The 20,682-nt window shown below is 41.5% G+C and overlaps 1 protein-coding gene across 6 annotated transcripts in view; it reads right to left on the bottom strand.

Moving 5' to 3' along the window:
- Positions 1–15,133, bottom strand: part of BRD1 (bromodomain containing 1) — a 41,923-nt gene extending 26,790 nt beyond the window's left edge. For 3 of the 6 annotated variants that reach the window (XR_014502075.1, XM_083399395.1, XM_083399394.1), the window contains exons 1-5: positions 14,695–15,133; positions 5,498–6,875; positions 2,279–2,435; positions 1,858–1,989; positions 493–621 (exon numbers count right to left, since the gene is read on the bottom strand). Coding sequence is in view for 5 of the 6 variants with exons in the window: in XM_083399395.1 (XP_083255521.1) it covers positions 493–621; positions 1,858–1,989; positions 2,279–2,435; positions 5,498–6,861 (1,782 nt within the window). In the remaining variant the exon portion in view is untranslated. The remainder of the gene's footprint in view (positions 1–492; positions 622–1,857; positions 1,990–2,278; positions 2,436–5,497; positions 6,876–14,694) is intronic. The other 3 variants (XM_083399397.1, XM_083399396.1, XM_083399398.1) reach the window with 1 other exon arrangement.
- Between the last annotated feature and the right edge of the window lie 5,549 nt (positions 15,134–20,682).

Here is a 20,682-nt window from a genome sequence, read left to right on the forward strand (position 1 = left end):
AGATTTGTATGATTAAATGCTATCATCTGGTTGAAGAATCAAATATTAGGGCTGGATTGAACTAAACAGTTGCACTAGCAGGAGCAGAAATCCTTGCACTAACAGATATTGGATTCCTCCTTTAATGTTTAATTTTAACAAAATAATTATTTTTATATTTATGCTTTCACAAAGTCTAGAAAATGAAGGTATTAACATTTTACTGTTTGCAAATAAAAGCATTTTATCCTTCATGTGCAAGACTGGTGATACCAATTCTTTTTTTACCAGGTTCCACATCCTGCAGTGTAATTCCATATTTGGCAAGGGGGACTTTCCTCCTCTGGCAACTCCCTCGATCTCTATGCTGAGTGCAGAGGAGGAATGGAGTGATCTGTCCATCCTCAGCCAGGTTACTCACTCACCTGCATGAAATTCCATGACACCTATGGCTACCAAGCTAGCGCTTCAATACAAAACTGATCAACTGTATCAGAAATATTAAAGTTTCACCTCTTTAAGATTCACTGGTTGAGCAAATATGCGAGCAGAATCCTTTTCCTGTAGTTGGTCTAGAACTGACCGCAGTAGTACAGTAAATGGAGTTAGCTGAAGTTCCATGGCAACCTGTTCCACTTTGATCTATGCAATGGAAGACAAACAGAGTCCATTTCATTCATGGATACGATTGCAGACTGTAAGTATGAAAAATTGAATTTATCAATCCTAAGCAACTGTATTCAGAAATAAATTCCAACAAGTTTAATGGTGCTTACTCACAAAGTACTGCAGCTTAAATGTTATATGTGATGTATGTTCAATGTGCAGTAACAAGGAAACATTGATTTGCCTGTATTTGGCAATCTTTACAGCTTAATTACAAAACCCTGTGTGCTTTTGGCAATACAACTATCGTAGAGCCATAGGTAACACTCAAGAGGAGAGTATACCAATGAAAACACGACACATAATCATGGTGCTCTTTCAAAGCTTGGAGCCTTCCCAGTTACGCCATGCTCCCAAGGTGCTCTAAGGCTGTTCCAAGTTGCCCTGAAACATGCACAAAGAACACCTACAGAGAAAGTTAGGGATCTTGAGACTAAGTCCTATTAGGAAAGGTTGAAGGAGTTGGGTATGTTTAGCTTGGAGAAGAGACTTTTAAAAAACAACACGATAGCCGTAGTCAAATATTTGAAGATGGCCATCACATAAGTAACAGCAAATTTGTCTTTTGTTGCTCTAGAAGGCAGGACCCAAAAACAATGGGTTCAAATGACAAAGCGGGGGGACGGGACAGAATTAAACTAAACATTAGGAAACAACTTTCTGACAATGCAAGCTGCTTGACAGTAGAACAAAGAGTCTTGGCAGGTGGACTCTCATTCATGAAAGTGTTTTAATGCTGGCTGGCCAGCCATCTGGGATGCAGCGCTAGGTTTGCTGGAACTAGGCAATCTTTGGGGTACCTTCCAATTCTATGAGCAAGCACGGTACAAATGCATGAGATCTCTGATCCCCAAAGCTCTAAGATTGGGAAGAGGGCAGGATTCATGCACATTCACTATGTGGGCGTCCAAAATCTTTCAGAAATGGAGCATGAAACACGCTTAAAAAACCCCTGCAGATTAGAATTTGAGAAAGGGGTTCTTCCTGACAGTTCACTATGCTTCAGAGATGTCCTCCACATAGTGTGATGTCAGATACAAGGGGATCCTACCCCTCCCTCATTATGAGAAGAGGAGGTTTTGGTAACCATAAATTCTGGTGGCTACCAAGGCCACCCACGATTTGTGGGTCCCCAAGTGTGTATCCTTTGAATAAATCCTGACTCGGCAACATTTCCCTTCAAAATCCTAATAAATGAAATTACTCATATACCTGTTCTCTTTTTAACTTTTCTCGTTTTCGTATAAGTTCTATCAGCAGCCGTGCTCTCTCCAGATCATGACGGAGCCTTTGCCAGTACTTCAACTTCTCCTTTAAGGCTTGTGTTTCTTCATCATCTTCCCTCTTATGAAAGAAAAGTAGTAGTTTCTATGTTATTCTGCTCTTAACTCTACAGCTAACAGTAGCTTCTAGCAAGCATTTCAAGAATAATTTTGAGTCCAGCTAGCCTGTGAAGTTACTTACAATTCCAGGTATACTATTTTTCTCTGGTAGAACAAAGATAGGAATTAAACTTTCATATTCATTTTCACTTAATACACAATTATACTGTTCCTAGCTACCTATGTCATATATTATCAACTCAAATCACATGAGCAGTTTAATTATGCTGGAAATTACGGAAGATACATACCTGTTGTGTGTTTCTTTGTGACTGCAAACTAGACTGCAGTCTTCTCAATAAAGGGACACCATTTCTGGACAACCTTTTAAGTAACCAGTAACTATGTACTCTTTCAACAAATTGCTTCTTTCGCTGAATAGCCACCTGATTCATAATTTTATTTAATCTAAAGCATGGGGGGGAAACAAACATATTAATTTTTGTAACTCAGCGCTGCATATTTTAATTAAGAAAGAAAATGGAATACTTCTGAATCGGAAATGTTGTTTTGAAATGACACCAACATTTACATGGGCTGGTGTAAAAAGAACTTCAGGAAAGCCAGGTGTCCCCCCCCCTTTTTTTTTTTTTATTTTGGATGACACACCTATGTTACATCGCAAACTTGTTTTGGAATTCCCCTTGATTTCAAAAGTTTTACCATGCACTGCGGGTAAGGGACTGCTCTCTAAGAAACACTAACTGAAAATTCTTTTAGGTACTTGGGAGCTAGTCACACTTTTAGAACCAGGGTATTATAAACAGTTCCATAAATCTTACAAACCTGATATAGCTAGAATGTTATTTTCACCTGTTATTTCCTAGTGGAATGTTTCACAATAAAGACCAAAAAGGAAAAGAGCCTGAACTACATACATACATACCCTAAGACCTTTGACAAATCAATACATATTCATTGAATTTCTTTCTTTGATTAAATTATTTAATGGTTTTGCTACTGAAGTTATGTAGTGAAGCCTGGGAAGCAAGTTTACAAGACTTATAGTATCACATGTCCAAACACATACCTGTTAAGTCACATTTGACTGTGTAATACTAAAAAAAGAATCAACTCTCTTTCAATTAACCTGGTTGCCTAGAGATAATTCTCAACTGATATAAGATCCAGGCAAGTTGCCATTTACAAGTTTGATGTATCAGACTGCTATATTTCTATTACTATGCCAGCTGTGTTTGCTTCATCTAAGTACCAACAGGTGCATCTTATTTCCACTAGTTTTTTTCTTCTTCATGGCATGCCAATCTGGATAATAGGGGATTGCATTAGGAATGTTGAGACAGAAATAACCTTCTAGTAATTAGCCAAAATATTTTTTGGGGAAAACAAATTTACAGATGAGTGCTAAAACTGTTATTAGAAGCAATTCTCCTTACACTTCTGCATGTAACTTCACAAATTTTATTCAAGGGATATACAAAGGTATTAGAACCGCATATAGCATCCAAAGAACTGCATATGCACATATACAAGGGGTTTTTTTGGCCACCCATCCTAATGTAGCCCTCACTCACTCTCTCCAAGTGCCTCTTCCACTGCTCCTGAAGGTTGGGAACCTGAAGCAAGATTGGCAACCCTCCCAACCTCCCTGAATACAATCAGACTTGGATCTGGGCCATAGGTCTGTATATGTAATTATTTCATAGGCAGTAGTACACTATTAAAAGCACAGGGGAAAGGGAAATATTTAACACTTCCTAATATCAGATAAAATACCGAGATTAGATCAAATAGTCTGCCCGGTAGTTTTCTGGGTTGAGGCAAATATGTCCCAAGATATTACACCTGTTAGGGTTGCCTTTAAGAATCAATTTCTCAAAATAAACAAAGTCAGTATATGAAATAGTAGAAGTATCAGCACCCAACCTTCCATTTCCAGTGTGGGTATCACATCACACACAGTAAGTACCCTGGGCTCCTCTGGGGACGAAGGCAGGATATAATTTTAAAATATAAAGAAGCAATATGTAGCCAATAAGGTTACTTTCTAAAATTAATGAGTTCCATGAAATTATTTAAATATATACATGATGTTTTGTGTTTAACCCCTCTGAATGTTTAGAGGTTGACACCATCATACAAACAGGAAGTCACGCTTGAATAGCCCCCCGATTCACAAACCCAACTCCACTAACATAGCATAGCTGGGGAAAAACAGGGAACCCCAGAAAATAAAATAAATTCTAACTGCTAATTGAGGATGTAGGACAGGGGTAGGCAGCCCCTTTTTCAGGGCTGCGTTTCAGTGGTGGACAGAAACAGAGATAATGATGGTAGAACTAGAAACATTGACTAGATCAATGTGAGAATCAAAACCATTCTGTGCAAGTCTACTCAGAAGAAAGTCTCATGGGACTGTGACAGGGTTGCTCTCAAATAAGCATACAGGGGATTTTTTGGGGTTTTTTTTAGAACAACAGATTAATAGCTGTTGTTTTGGAAAGCAAGTAAAAGTAATTCTTTCGATGGGTCACACAAGCAGCAAAAGCCTATCCATTTGTCTCAGACATCCATTTCCTCAAGCTATACAAGCAGGGGAATTTATTTTCTTTAGAGAAACAAACATAAATTTAAATTAAACAAAATACTGCCACTTCCAGTTGCTCTGAAGCTACATAAGGAGGGGAAGAACACTTTGGAAAGCAAAGAAGAGTAAGTAGGAAATGTATGAGCAGAGAAGAAATGTTGATGGGATGGGGAAAGGTGGCAGCTTCAAGAAACACTGAAGGCTGAATAAAATGAGGTCAAAGGCTACATACCGTCCACCTGTGATCTAGGCAAATAATTTAAAGGTTTCCTGTTCAATTTACCATATTTTTCGCCCTATAGGACACACTTTTTCCCCTCCAAAAATGAAGGGGAAATGTGTGTGCGTCCTAAGGGGCAAATGCAGGCTTCACGCAGCTCTCCACAAGCCGTGGGAGCCCGCGCCGGAGAGTTGCCTGCATGCTGAAGCCTGGGCGCGCTGAGCTCAGCGTGCCCAGGCTTCGCGCAGTTCTCCGCAAAGCGCGGGAGCCCGGTGCTGGGCTCCCGCGGCTTGCGGACAGTTGCCTGTTCTGGGGGCTGGGGTCGGGGGAAGCTCGGGCTTCCCCCGCCCCAGCCCCGCGCCTGGGGGGGAAATTATCCCCCCCCCTTTATTTCCCCCCAAAAAAACTAGGTGCACCTTATGGGGCGGTGCGTCCTATAGGGCGAAAAATACGGTAAGTGAACTCAAACCACAGCAATGATGACTCTGAAAGCTATCCTCACTCTTCTACAAAAATATTAAGTTACTGAGTAAGAAGATTTAAAAAATTCTATTAACTTGTTTGTCAAATAGTGCCATAAAGTATTGCAGGTTTCATTCCCTATCAATAAGCTGACAACTAAAAGAAAATTAAAATAAAGCAAATTTATCTTTAACGTACCATTAAGGTAAACAAAGCATAGACTTTTAATGTTTTTCTTACCTCTGAGGAGGGATACATGGCGCAGATACTGCAGGCATAACTGTACAGGGTTCAGCCGGTGTCTTCTTTGACTTTTTAGCCTTTTTTCTGAATTTTGATGTGGACCTTGTTTTGGCAGAGCCCTCTTTTCTATAGAGGCCATTTTTCATTTCAGCTTCTCCATAAATGTTCAGAGGTCTCCGAATGGAACCTGGTGGTGTATGTACATCACAATATGCAGTCTTTTTTACTGAGAATGTCGTGCCACTACCAGTTAATTCTTTCACTGGTTCCATTTTCATATACAAACCAGCTTTTTGAGCACATGTAACATGGAATGCTGTGTAGCAGTTTGCTTTGTGGCACTGAATACAGGCACCAACACCTTTCTGTTTACAGAGGTAGCATGTTAACTTCCATCGGGCAGGGGGAATGTTCTTAACTCCATCTATTGGCTCAATAAAAACTGTATTGGCAAATCCAACTTCCGGAATCCAAAGAGCACAAACAACATGTCCCCATCGATCATCATCTGTCTTTTTAAAGGCACCTCCTTTGTTTGGACACAGTACACAGTCTACAGGCCGTGAACGGGACTGTAGACACTGTCTGCAGAGCCACTGGCCCTCAGGTATATATGGCACCCCATAACACTCCTGATGCACTGCTAAGTTACACATATCACAAAAAAGAATTACATTGCTGTTCTGACACTCTCCATCCATGCAAATACAACACACTGCATCTTCATCAATTAAAGACTGATGCTCACCCTGTTTTTGAGTCTCACAATAAGATTCTTTCTCAAAACGGTCCATAAGAAATTCAAACATGTTTTGCGATACAACCGAGAATCCATCACTCCTTCGCTTTTCATTGATTATTTCTAGCCACGCATAATCTTCTTCATCCATATCATACTCCACTTCATTATCAAGTTCTTCCGAAGACTTTTCAATAAATTTATAGTACGATGGAGGCCTCCGGGGTGCAGAAGGTGGACTGTACTCAACAATATGCACTTTGGGTTCTGGAAGAGTACTTGCGGTAGACGGGATGCCATGCGCACTCGGAGACGTTTCATTTTTCTTTTTAACTTTGTTGTTTCTATGCCTCTTTGTTCTCAGAAAGATTGGTGGCCTTTCACTATTTTCTTTATTGCTGTTGCATTCACTTAATTCTTGGGCTGTAAGATCATCTTCTAATATAATTTCCAGGGGTTCAAAGATACTGATCCTGTGCAATCGCCCTTCAATTTCTATTTCTACCATCCTTTGAGCCTGGGCATAGGTCAAAGTTTCTCTAGTAGGGGAGTGTTTAATACTGCATGGAGAAGAAGAGTGTCTTGCTGAAGATACTCGATGACATCTTCCTTTCCTCCTCATTTGGTACTGATTACCTAAAATTAGAAGCATGATTGTAAGATGAAATTGTATATTTTAATATGAAAACAGGAAAGACAAAAGAAGAAACATTTTTTTACCTACTAGGTGATTTCTATGATAAAAATTAAATGTAGTATCTTGAAGGCATTTAAAAACTATGAAACAAAATACTTTCATAAGACCACAGTAAGAACTCCACACATTTTTGTAATTTAAGAAAACTCTTAACAATTCATTTTATAAAACATCCCTGCAGTTAAACAGATGTGTGTGCTGTCATTAAGTCAGCCTTCCCCAACCTTAGCTACCCAGATATTGTTGTACTACAACTCCCATCATCCCTGACTACTGGCCACAATGGCTAGAAGTGATGAAGATCGTAGTTTAACAATATCTGAAGAAACAGAGTTATAGCATGATCTAGTAGCATGATATATTTACTGGTTTGCTGGTCACTGGTATTCAAAATGAGTTGGATCCAGAGAACTGTGATTGAAAATCTGCTTGTACAGTAGGGCTTTCCTGACTACAACCACCCCAAAGCTGCTCCTGAGGGTTGAGAGCCCTTGTCTAATGGCTTGGGATGAGAAACAGGAAGTTGCAGCAGGGTAGGTACATTCAGAATAATTCAGCAAGGTTTCTACTCACACAAGACACAAACAAGCCCATTTCTTAAAACTAAATAGTAGTTTATCCACTTATTATCATTATTCCATTTATCTGTTGCATTTTTTTGTCTCAGACAGGAAAAAGTCATTTTTTAAAAACACATAAAACATTAAAACCAGAAATGAAAAGAAAAATGTTAAAGTATCCCATCCCCTCTAAAAGGCTCTACACTGTTAAAAGTCAAAGGCCTGGTTGAAGAGGAATGTTTTCACCTGAAACCTGAAGCTATTAAGTGATGGCAACAGAAGAGCCTCCCTGGTGACAGCATTGCTTAAATCATACGCACGCTTACTTGGGAGTAAGGGACACTGAAGTCGATGTAAATATTGTGCCGTTAAAAATACATGCATAACACATTTTGCCTGATATTAAATAAAAGGAGAAAAAAAGACTAACAGCATGTGATATGCAGTACGTTCATTAGTAACTTGAACAGACGATCGGTGAGCCTGTCTACAGTCCAGTTCACATGTCATTTTAAAACATAGTTTAAAATAAACTATGGTATAAAGCAGGCAGGTCCAACAGGTAGATCGTGATCTACCGGTAGATCACTGAATGTCTGTGGTAGATCATGGGTAGATCACTGTCTCCTCCCAAAGAAACTCAACAAGTTTGACTCCCCTAAAAAAGCTCATCATTTTCATCCTGCTCCTCCCCAAAAATGGGCCTTCACCCTTCCTAAAAGCTCGGCAACTTTGACCTGAACCCCCCAAAAGGGGGTAGATCACTACCAGTTTTTAACTGTGAGTAGATCGCAGTCTCTTGGGAGTTGGCCACCCCTGGTATAAAGTGATCAAACAGTGTGTTGGAGCACATTGATCGAAAGACTGTGCTTTGTTTTTGCCTTCAGCACACTGGAGAAGAAATTGGAGGGTGGATTCAAGTTACTTACAAACCAGTGGTTGTCATTTGCCCGAACTCGCAAACACACCACACAGTGTAAGCCAAAAACAAATATTTGCATACTGCTCATTAGGGCTGGCCTTTCAACACCATTATATATCACCAGCTAAAAAATGCAATGTACTGATATATCACAATGTCTGAAATAAGGATGGAGCTATGTAGAGGCATTGGATGGCTTCATGGTTTTTCCTACATTGTGATTTTTGCACAGCACACAAACACATCACAATTTGTAAAATATTGCAAGGTAAAAAATTATGAAACTGGTATCACAATATGGACTTCAAACAGGTTTTTGCACAATATATCGCCCAGCCCTAACACACATCATGATTCATGATATATTGCCCGGTTAAAAATTATGAAACCAGTATCATTATATGGACTTTAAAACTGTTTTGGACAATATATCACCTAGCCATACTGCTCATGGCTTGTGTGGGAGGAGGGAACAAACCATTACTTCTGGTTCATGCATGATGGAAAGCTAGCTTCTGGTTTGCTTTCCTGCAGCTAAGGACTGGCAGAACCAAAGGGAGAACAAAGCACCTGTGCTTTCAGAAGTGTGCAGAATGTGAACCAGTCCTTCAAGCAATAGCAAGCTTTGATTGCAGATTTGTTTACTGGAGAGATTAATGATTCATTGGGCATGCCACTTCCTACTTTCACTATATATATTTGAAATAGTGAGCCACTCCTTAATTCACGTTCAAACAACTATCCATCATTCACAGGTGTAACATAGCATAGCATAAACTAAAACAGGTACAATTCACTGACACCAGAGTCCTATGCACAGGCAGAAAAAAAACCCCATCTGCTTGTAAGGACTGGGGCTGCCAATTTTTGCAGCATTTCACAGCATGAAGAATCCTGAGGGGTCCTGTGACTTCCAAAAGCAAGGAGGCAGAATGGAGAAAAGTAAGCGTGTGTGTGTGTGTGTTTGTGTGTGTGTTTGAATGACAGAATGAGAGATAGTACACCTGCAATGAAAGGAGCTAGAAAGCTCCAATGCATTTGCAGAATACTGTGCATAGCCTTTTGGATCAAACACTTTACATTATTTGGAAAGTTTATTTTGCACTTATTTGTTTTATTTAGATGGATTATCCTAAAGACAGATATTGAATTACACCAGAGCTTAAAATTTTGGTGCAAGGAATGGAATGGTGCCAGTAAATGAAGGCATCTAAGGCTATCATTGGAGAGGTGATAACTATACAAGACAATGTTCCATCAGGTAATTCCCTGGGGCCTCCCACCACCACCAGGGCGAAAGAAAGAAAGAAAAGAAAAATCTATCACCTTGTTTCTAATACAGGATGTCTTGAAATATTTTTAAAATGGACCTCTGCAAAAATGGCTCAAAGAAATGTGAAGTGAGCATCAGATGCTGATTTCTATGAAGGATTTGTTATAGCAACTGACAGATGTCAACAAATACTCAACACTTTTTTATTCTCCTTAGCTCCACAGTATTGAGGATTGCATTCTACTCTTCTATCAAGCAAAATGGGCCTCCAATTATGAAAAATGACTTGCACAAGGTCTTTCATGCAGTGGTTCCTCACCGACTCCTTCTGACTGCAACCCACAGAGCTCTCCAAAGCCAAGTAACATGGGACTACACATGGAGGGCTACAGTGAGAAAGGGATCTCTCCCCACACCAACTGCGAGGAACAGATTTTAGGGGTAAAGAAACAACTCTGTTGCACAAGTAGCCTAATTTTTCTCATGGTCTGGATCTAAGCCAGCACGTGAAACCCACAGAATTAAATCCAATGTTGAATTTGTAGATATTTTTGTTCAACTACAATATATACATAATTCATGATTGTGACCTTATATTACTATCAACAAAGATTGTTTTCATAATGTTCTTATTTTTCTTATGTAGAATAGGAACCATTTTACCTGATGATAAAGGATTTCACTTGTGTTTATGGTTGTGTAGCTTTTAATACATACTGTCTGGAAATTATACAGAGGATGGTATATTTTGTGTACGTATCTCTTTTACTTGCCTCTGAGAAAGGACAGTTTTCATAATGAGATTTGCAACACTTTCAGGTTCTGAGTTAAAACAGACACTGACACAATCTGTAGTTATGAACCAGCAAATGTTGTGATGCAGTGTAAATGAGCCCATAAAAACATCATTTGGAGAAAACTTGCAGGAACATAATTATGACTGATATGCTTGGGAAGAAGTGGAACATTGGTTCCTTCCCCTTTAGTGTATTGCTTGACTTGCTCATCAGTAGAAAAATGATATTTGAATGGCTCTGTCTTGTAATAGGGTCAGAAATTTGCTGGAAAATGCTGATGTTTAATACAGTACAGTACACAAATGCAAGTACGAGGCAGCACCTGTGAGGGATCCAATGTGGTTTTAATGGGGAACAGGGCAAGAGAGAAAAAGAAGAGTTATGTTGTGAAAATTCACATGCCAAAATGTGAAAGAAAGGAAATACAGTGAGTTGATCTCAAAAATGAAAGGAACAAAATCACACCTTGGCCATTTCTGTAAACTGTCCTGTTTACAAACAGTGTAGGCAAATTTTATTGTTCTGTTTACAGCAATTATTTTTCATTCAATAAATAAACTCTGTCAAACTATCTGTCGAACAAGTATTCACTTAAGGCAGATTTTCCAGATGTTTTGATTTCAACTCCCATCAGACCCAGCCAGCATGGCCAATAGTCCAAACTATCTGGAGGACAAAAGGTTGGAGAAGACTGTCTCACAGCATCAGATTCTCTCCCCAAGGCACCAACCTTCACTGCCACAGGATCAATTTTACTCTATCAGGAACAAAACAAGACTATGACTACTAGACAATAAAACAAAGTATTATCTGGATAGCCTCCATGCTATTTTCCAGACTTAACTACAGCACAATCAACAATGAATTAGCTTCTTTGAACATGGACCACAATAAGTGGTCAACTTGTTTTAATCATTAAAAAACTGGGGCTAGCCTTGATCATTGTGAGCCATACAACCATTCAACGTTACTAAGGAAAGCTTTGCTCCCCGAGGATTAGAATAATTTCATGCAGTTAGTAAAAGCATATTAAATTAAATATAATTTTTTCAACCATTATCTAAGCTCACTCAATTCCTCTGGGAGGTTTGATAAAAAGCTAATTATTTCATTTCAGTAAGTGCACAAGAGGGTGTGCATCAAGTGCACTGAAGGGCCTATGCCACCTACACAAGATCACATATGCCTACTCCAGACCGTATTTAATTTTAAGTGCCTACATCACTGATAGTTCATGTGCGTTCACGTATTCACCTTAAAAAGCATGGGAGGTAAAAATCCTTCTTTGTATGTACACGTACACAGAATCCCCCAAAGGTCCTGTATTTCCATGTCCTCCAGCTCAGTATATGAAAACTCAGTGAACTAGGCTGTTATGGGAAATATTGGTCTGTGTACAACTCTCATATCCACAATATAGTCAAGGAGCATTAGTCCGTGGTTTAGGAAGCACTCATCTGTGAATGGGGTGTAACAGGACAGAAATACTATGGGTATCCGTTGCATTTGCGGATGCTACAACCACAACAGGAAGGTCCATGTACCCAGATGACAAGTATGCCAATGAAGTTAAAGTTGTTAAGGGTTACTAGTATTTGGTAATCTTGAGCAAAGCATCCTATCTCCCTTCCTCCCACTGTTCCCCCATGGACTACAAAGCTAGAACAGGCACTTAAAGGAATGCACGCCTTAAAAAAACTTGCTCAAACATTTTATGGACACAGGCCCCAAGTCCTGCACGCCTTCACATGCAGAATGATTCTTAGGTCACAATCTTTTTTTCTGTTATTACCCAATAACTGGTTGTGTTTGTGGTTTATTTGAGCTTAGACTGTCGTAATTTCTAAAGCTTCTTATACAGCCTTATAAAAAGAACTGAAGCACAAAACAAAATAGTATTTATAAAGTTATCACTGCAAAACTTAGCTTTGATATATTACTTTAGAAAACTGTGCAGACTGCAAAACATGTATCAGAAAGCAATTCAACAGGCAACAGCTGCTTCTTTAAAAAGTAGTAATAGAAGACTACTGGATAGTAATCATCATTTTCTCTTCCAGTAACCGCAGCTGTTAGTAAGAAAAGAATAGGGTAGCTGTGCAATGATATCTGAAGACATAAAACAAGCAACACTCAACAAATGTCTGCACTGGGGAAAACATTTTACACATATTCATGGGTAATGCATGGCACCAACTCTATTTGAAACATTTGTGTCAATGCCCTCCCTTCCAATGACAGTTCTCCCACTTCCCCAGGTTACAGAGGATGAATATTCCTTATTTTCAAATTGTGTTGACATTTTCCCCCACAATAAGCACTTTTGGGAAGTGCAAATATTCCCACTAAATCTTTAATCACAAATACTGAGGGGTAAGAAAGAGGAGCAGAAGCTATATGAACTTTGTGAAATTGCAGTGTTTTAATAGCTAGTTCATCGAGTGAACACCCAAATGCAAGAGGCATCTATTCAAACCTTCATCAAAATTGGTGAAACAGCCACTCAGACCTGTTCTGGTAGCTTGCAACTCAACTCCCACCTCCTCCGCTCTTTTTTTTTACTGGATCCAGACTGAACAGCATCAAATCCAATATCACATTTCAATTTTTGTAACAGAAAGAGGGCTATGTTTGTGTCTGTACACAATGGGGAGCATTTCTAAGCTTATTATAGAGAGCTATTATGACACAATCCTATGGCTTTCCAGTTCAATGGGATTTACCCATCACATTGAATCAGACTGAATCCTTAGAGAACCAACTGACTTAACAACCTTGTGAGGTAGGCCACTGATGAGAAAGACAGAAATGGCTCTCGCATCCTGACATTTTTGACCCAAGCAAACTTTTAAAATACCCAAGCTGTGTTTACAGTACTATTTGACAGCCATAATTCATTTCAAAATCTCAGACATTATATAAATGAAAACTAAACTAAAACTGTGGAAGAAATTATCATGCTAAACTACAACTATTTCCCCATGGATTTTAAAAAGAAAAAAAACCATGGGAAAAGGAAGAACCATGCAAGTTATTCTGAGAGCGTATTCCTCTATCATAAACTAGATAAAATCTAGATCAGAGAGAATGAATTCCACGTCTAGAAGAATGACAGAAAGAAATGCTTACCATATGTGCAAACAACTATCTGACTTTTAGAAGACATCTGAAGGCAGCCCTGTTTAGAGAAGTTTTTAGTGTTTGATATTTTACCGTGTTTTTAATATTCTGTTGGGAGCTGCCCAGAGTGGCTGGGGAAACCCAGATAGATGGGTGGGGTATAAATCATCATCATCATCATTTTTCGAAGTTCAGCAACTGCCAAAGCGTCTTAAAAGTGACATTTTATCACCAGACCACATAGCCAAAATAAAGCCTTCCTCAAGAAGCATACCGTTTGCGAGGCTTGTACTATAGTCAGGGTTTACCCTATCTGCAGTTCCCTTGGGAACGCAAAATAATAAATCACACGTCCATTTGCGGAGCGTCTTACATCATCTCTTGTTACAGAAAGGAAGATGAAAGCCTCTTCCAACTGCATGCCGACGAGTTAAAAGGCCCTGGTCCCTGGGAGGTGACGCTCCTCTTACAAACTGCGGAACCCGGTGCGCTGAATCCGGCCGGGCCAGCTCCCAGCTGGGAGTTACAACAGAAAGGCGAGGGGGAAGGTGGGGGGTGGGGAAAGTCGCGCTTCGCCCCGAAAGCGAAAGCGAACTCCCCAGGAAGTAACCCTTTCCTCCCCGACGGGAACGAGGCGAAACAGGAAGACACGATAGGTTTTGCGGGAGGCGCGGGCCACCCTCCCTCTCCCCAATCCTCCCCGCCCCCTCCTCGGTTTCGCGGAATGGTTGCGCCCTGCACGAGATTCCAGTACAACCCCCGCCGCCGCCGCCCACCCCCTTCCCCGAACGTCGCCTTTCCCCCGCCCGCGACATCAACAACAGCGGGCGCCCCTCCCGCTGGCGCGCCGATGGTTCCTTCCCCTCCCCCCACCGCCCCTCCCTTCTCGCCGAGTGGTTCCTCCCACGCCAGGCCCGGCGCCTTATCCTTTGCGAGGCCCTACCTCTCCCCGCCGGGCCCGCCTCGCTTTTCCTTCCCCCACCCGGGACAATGCTCGGGCCGCAAACATGGCGCCCGCCCGCCCGTGAGGTGGGTGGTGGCGCGGAGGGGGAGGGGGTCGCGGTTGGACGGGCCGCGGGCGCTCACCTGAGGGAGCTGGCCGACCCCTCCCTTGGCTGCGAGACTCCGGGGCTAATGGCGGCTCCCTCAGCTTGCTAACGCCGAGCGCCTGTGAGGAGACTGAGGGAGGGGCCTCGTCGTCCGCGCTGTCCCGGCCGCCTTGGGGCTCCCGGTGGCAGCGGCGGCGGCGGCGGTTGCTGTCTCCGGCTGCCGCGACGCATTCGGGGGCGGAGGGCCGGCTGCGGGTTGGTCGCCGAGGCTCCCGTGGCCGAGAACCTTCCCCTCCTCCTCCTCCCCCCTTCGGCACAAACAATGCGGCGGCTTCACCACAGCGCTCGCGCCGGCGGGGGAGGGGAGGGAGGGAGGCGGGGGAGGAGCAGCAGCAGCAGCGGGACGCGAGGGCGCCAGGCACCTCCCAGCCCCGCGGACGACGATGCGCGTTCTGGGGGCGGAGCCACGGAGGCCACGCCCCGTCCGTCATCGTCATCCGCCCGCCGCCAACCAATCCTCGGGAGCGAGGTGGGCGGGGCTGAGAGCGCGTCGGGTTGGTTAAGACCGCAGGCTGCTGCCGGGTTCAGGGATGGACGAGGCGGATGGAAAGGGAGCACGAGGCCCTTTCTTGGGCGATCTTCCGCGGCGTGGCGTTTTTTCCTTGCGGAGCGAGGTGCGAGGAGAAGGTTTCGTAGGATCGGCTGGGGAGTCCTGACGCGTCAGGTTCTTTGCCGCTTGAAATCCCACTGTATTTGGGAAGATTAAACGGGCCCAGCCCCTTAGATCTTCATCGTCTTTGATGCAGAGGGCTTTAAAGCCAGGATTCGGCCCCCAACTTGGGGCCCGCCTTCACTGACATACTTTTGGCACTCCCGTGAAAGCCCAGCTTTCCAAGCTTTCATGGATGAAATAATGGAATACTGAATGGTATAGGGCAGGCATGTCCCACTCCCAAGAGACTGTGATCTACTCCTAGTATTAAAAAACTGGCAGTGATCTACCCATTGTCATTGGAGGGAGGAGGAGCGAGCCTGGGATGGATGGCTTGCCCAGAATTTCTTCAGGAGGGAAGTGCCCAGAGTAGTTGACCTTTTGGAGGGGGGGGGGGATTGCACAGAGTTTTTTAGCTCCCCCCCCCATAACGTTTTGTACATAAGGATCCAGCGATCTACCAGGATCAGCTGGGGATCTACCGGTAGATCGTGATCTACTGCTTGGGCATCCCTGGTATAGGTGTTTTTTTAAATATAAAATATGCAGGGATTTGTGATACGTGAAATGAACCATGGAAAGAGAAGAAGGGAAGTCATTGATATCTTAAGGACATAACTCTCTGACTTTTAGAAGACATCTGAAGGCATTCCTGTAGCTTGTAGATCATAGTGAAAGTACATGAAACTATTATATTTCATTGGATGGTAAAAAATGCTTTTAATTATATGAATAATTATAATAATGATATACTATTTGTACTCTACCCATCTGGCTGGGTTTCCCCAGCCACTGTGGGCGGCTTCCAACAGAATATTAAAAAGTTAAGTAAAAAAAAATAGTTACTATATTGAGTCTGTCAACAGAGGGGGAACATTTTTAATGGTATGCATTGCCACATGTTCTGTTAGTAACATAAACATTTGTATTCTTTGTTACTGAGGATATTTTCTGTTTCCACAGGCAACATCTCTATAGTATTAGGATTTAATACTGATACATTGTTATTGGAATGTTGCCCTTTGGTTCCTTAGAAGTTGGACTCCCAATTTCCATCAGTCTCTGCCAATATTGTCAAGGATGGTTAGAGCTGTAGTGCAATAATACTCTGCAGGGCTCAAGGTTCCCATATCCCTATACTGCAAGCTTTATGGCAATAGTATGTGAGCACCCCTGTTTATCTGCCATGTGACAAGTATCTGCATGGAACCAGGTCTCAAAGTGAATTAAGTAATGCTCAGGACTGTCACACAATAAAAGAATAAAAGTGGGAGAAGTAAAACTTTAGAACTCACAGTAAGATGCAATTCCAACATGTGATGCAAACACACATATCAATCAACAATCTTAAATAAGAGTTTGGAAACAAATGGCCTGAAGTTAGTTTGTAGCAGAGATGCCCAACATATTCATATGGCAATAATACAAATAAAAAAGCTGAATTCTGTCTATATTATGTTAATTTTAGGGAATGGCTAGCTGTCCTTGTTCTCAAGGGATTCTTGCAAAAATACTAAACTATTTCATTCCCTTATCTGTAATTACAGCATTCTAGTACTTTCAGTTATACTTTTTAAGAATTACTTTCTGTATAAAGGGTAACATTCATTGAAAGATAACCAAGTATTCAAAATACAGCTCACACTACATATTTCAGGCCTACATGACATAATGCATTACAAAAGCCTTTAATTACAAGCCTTTTTTATAAGTCCTCAGCTAGTGATAAAATTATTGTGCAAGTTAAATAAATGATTCAAATCTGTCATCCCCGTTGTTTTTTAATATTCCTCTGACCTTCTCAAGTTCCTCCATATCACTGCATTTTAAGCCAGTTTCCTTCTGCTGGAGAACTAAAAACAAAGCGTTCCTATTATCAGCTTTATTAGCAACTTCAAGCTGCATCCACACACTTCTTTACTATGAGCCAAGTATGTTGCTGAATGCTGTACTTTACAATCAACTCTCCTTTTATTTTTTCATTGAAAGGGTTAGATATAACTTCATTTAGATACAGCAGGGGAAAATCAAGTGTAGCACCAGTGCTCCCCCCCCCCCCTCAGGGGATACTCAAGGGTACTCAGTATGGCACCTTTTTGTTGTTAAAAATGTGCTACCTACTGTAACAACTTCATTGTGAGTACTGGCACCTATTTTTCTAGAAAAAACACTGTGCAGAACTAAAACGTAAAGGTAAAATCTAAAGCAAACAGTAGGGTCTTCAATAAGGCCAGCTACCATGTAACAAAATAGTGAGCACATTTTAAAGTTAAGAACTGTTAATTTAAGACACACACACGCAGAGAAGATGGAAAAGAAAAGAAAAAAAGATACAGGGCATTACAAAAGCCCCAATGTTTCATATCCCAAACTATGCTTTTTTCTTGATTCAGGTAGGTAGCCGTGTTGGTCTGACACAGTCGAAACATATTAAAAAATAAAAGAAATTGTCCAGTAGCAGCTTAGAGACCAACTAAGTTTGTTCTTGGTATAAACTTTCGTGTGCATGCACACTTCTTAAGATACCTGAAGAAGTGTGCATGCACATGAAAGTTTATACCACACAAAAGCTTATACCAAGAAAAAACTTAGTTGGTCTCTAGGCTGCTAATTTATTTATTTTTCCTGTTTTTTCTTCGCACTCCCCATTTTGTGTGTGTTTAATAACTAGCCTGAGCGTTCTAGTTTTGCCTTATTTATCCTTTGGGAGAGAAAGGGAATTTTTTTGCCTCCCTTGACACAGAAAGGGTTACTATTAACAGTTTGAAAAACTCTGCAATACAAATTATGGGAAATAGAGTAGAGCCTAGCCATTTCATAATGTGCTTGTTTAATTTGTTAGTTCAGGTGGTGGGCTTTACCTAGTTACAGAAAATCACTGTAAAACCAAATTGAATATATATACAGAAGCTGTTGTATGAGTCATCTTGCCTAGTGTTCCCATCACAGCTTTATCTCCCTAATTTACAAAAGTTTATTACAATTTCTTTCAGAAACGACACCCAATTTCCACAGACTATCTGGACCTAATTAATCAACATCTTTTAAGACTTGAGACAGACAAAACTGCACCACACATACAACTCTGTATCCTAAAGAGATCTTTCTCACACAAAAGAGCTGTGTGATGTTCTCTTGGTGTACGTCCAAAGTAATACAACAGGTCTAGCAACTATGGTAAATTTCTGCTTTGTAAGATTTTAAAAGTACAACAGCAGGGAAAGGTTTGGATTGAGAGTGGTGGTACTGGTAAACCTCTTACAAAATCTTTTGCATGCTAAACAGACAAATGTTGAGTCAACAAAACCCATAATCTGTTAATTGCATGGGTGAATCCAGTCTGATGGTGTGTGTATTTAGCCAGCATACAAATGTCTCTTCAGGATGCTAAATATAAACAGGTATTGGTTAGTGTCAGAACATGTGGTCTTGCCTGCGAGACAAAGTCTCAGATTTAACTGGTATCTCTAGCTAAAAGTTTTCAGCTATTAAAACTAGAAAAAAACCGCTCTGCTGAAAAGCTGCTGTCTGTCAATAAGTGCTATGCTAAATGGATCAATCTAATTTGCTTTAAGGGTACACTTTCCCCACCACCACCACCACCATCATTGACATTTTAATTATCAAAATTAAACTCTTATCCCCTTACACAAATAAAACATAATGCTATAAGGGTACTCTTATGCTCATACAATAAATTCTGGAACAATACCAGTCTTTCTGCAAATCTTAACAAATTCTACTGTACATCATGTCTCCACACACATTCACAGGCTGAAGTCACACATGCAGACACTTATCCAGGAGTAAGCAAGTACAGGCATACATGTGCATAGGACTGTAGTCTTATATGGAAGATCTGTGTAAGTGAATCACCTTTATGTGATTAATTGTAATATTTAAGATCCAAAGAGTTTCATTTCATTCTGGGTGGAAAGTATAAATTATGTATTAAACTTGCTATACCTCCATGTCAGCTCACAGAACAAGCATTGTCAAGGAGAGGGCACACCTAATATTTATGGTGCTCAGATGCGCCTTTAATAATTGGATAGCAGCAAGAGTTTGGGCAGATGTAGGCTGCAAGGTTATAGCACCACAGGGCTTGAAATATCTGCATCTGCAAGAACATCTTTCCATGAATTCAAGATGCCCCACCTTCTATTGCATCCAGTCCTCCTTCACCACTTCTGCTTTATACTGCTCTAACAGTGCCATAACACCTCAACTTACAGTGCAATTATATGAATGTCTACTCAAAAGTGAACCCAGCAAACAGCCTTTACAGAATTTTATTTAGTTCCTTCCAGGAAAGTGTGCACAGGGCTGAAAGCGTTCACAACATGCACCAAGTGACCAAGAAGCACAACCTACAGCTTTTCAGCCCCACAACTGCCATTCAGCTGTCATGAGTCACAGACTCTGAATAAAAGCGAGAAAAGAAATCAAGCTGAGGGATTCCCTCAGGAAATTTCCCTTTTCTGGAGTTAACAACTTTAGCATAACAAGTTAACCTAAACGGCTGTAGGAAGGGCTCGGCTGACGACTTGGGGACGGGGGGACGGGGACCTGTTCAAAAGAAGAAATCCTGGTGCTCATGTACCTTCCAAGACTCCGACATCTACGCAGCTGTCAAGGCTGCAATCGTATGCAAAAATTACTCGGGCAGCGAGATCCACGGTGCTGGTAGAAAGTTTCAAGTTATAAAATAAAATAAACCCCACCCTTCCGCCTTCATACATAAAAGAGCTTAATGCGTTGGGAGTTTCTCGCAGCACAGGAGATCCGAATTACCACTGGGAAAGCGAGCGACAGAGGCCAGCCGCGAAGCCAGATGTGCAGGTCATAAAAAAATATTACTATTAATATTACAATTATTATATACCCTCTGAGTCGAGCGGCATTTCCTCCCGGGTGAAAACATGCCTATCGGGAGCCCTGGGCGCCGCCGAAGCCGCCCTTTCCCGCCCCACCCCGTCTGTCTCTCTCAGGCGGGGGAGCGCACAACTCGCACTCAGGCCCCTTCAGTTGGCCTCCTCACCCTCACGGCAGAGAGACAGAGAGGAAAACAACCACCACCACCCCAGGCAACATCCACAACTGGGCCGGGATGCATTTGTCTATTATTATTATTATTATTATTATTATTATTATTATTATTATTATCCCATTCTGGACGGCTTCCCACAGAATATTAAAAACACGATAAAACATCAATCACTAAAAACTTCCAATGTCCCCCCCCCCCCCACACACAACATCCACCGTTGCCGGCCATTTTGTCCGCCTTGGCGAGGCGCGCGTCGCTCTCCC

The sequence above is a fragment of the Podarcis tiliguerta genome, assembly GCF_965153285.1.
Source record: "Podarcis tiliguerta genome assembly, chromosome: 10".
NCBI classification, from domain to species: domain Eukaryota; kingdom Metazoa; phylum Chordata; class Lepidosauria; order Squamata; family Lacertidae; genus Podarcis; species Podarcis tiliguerta.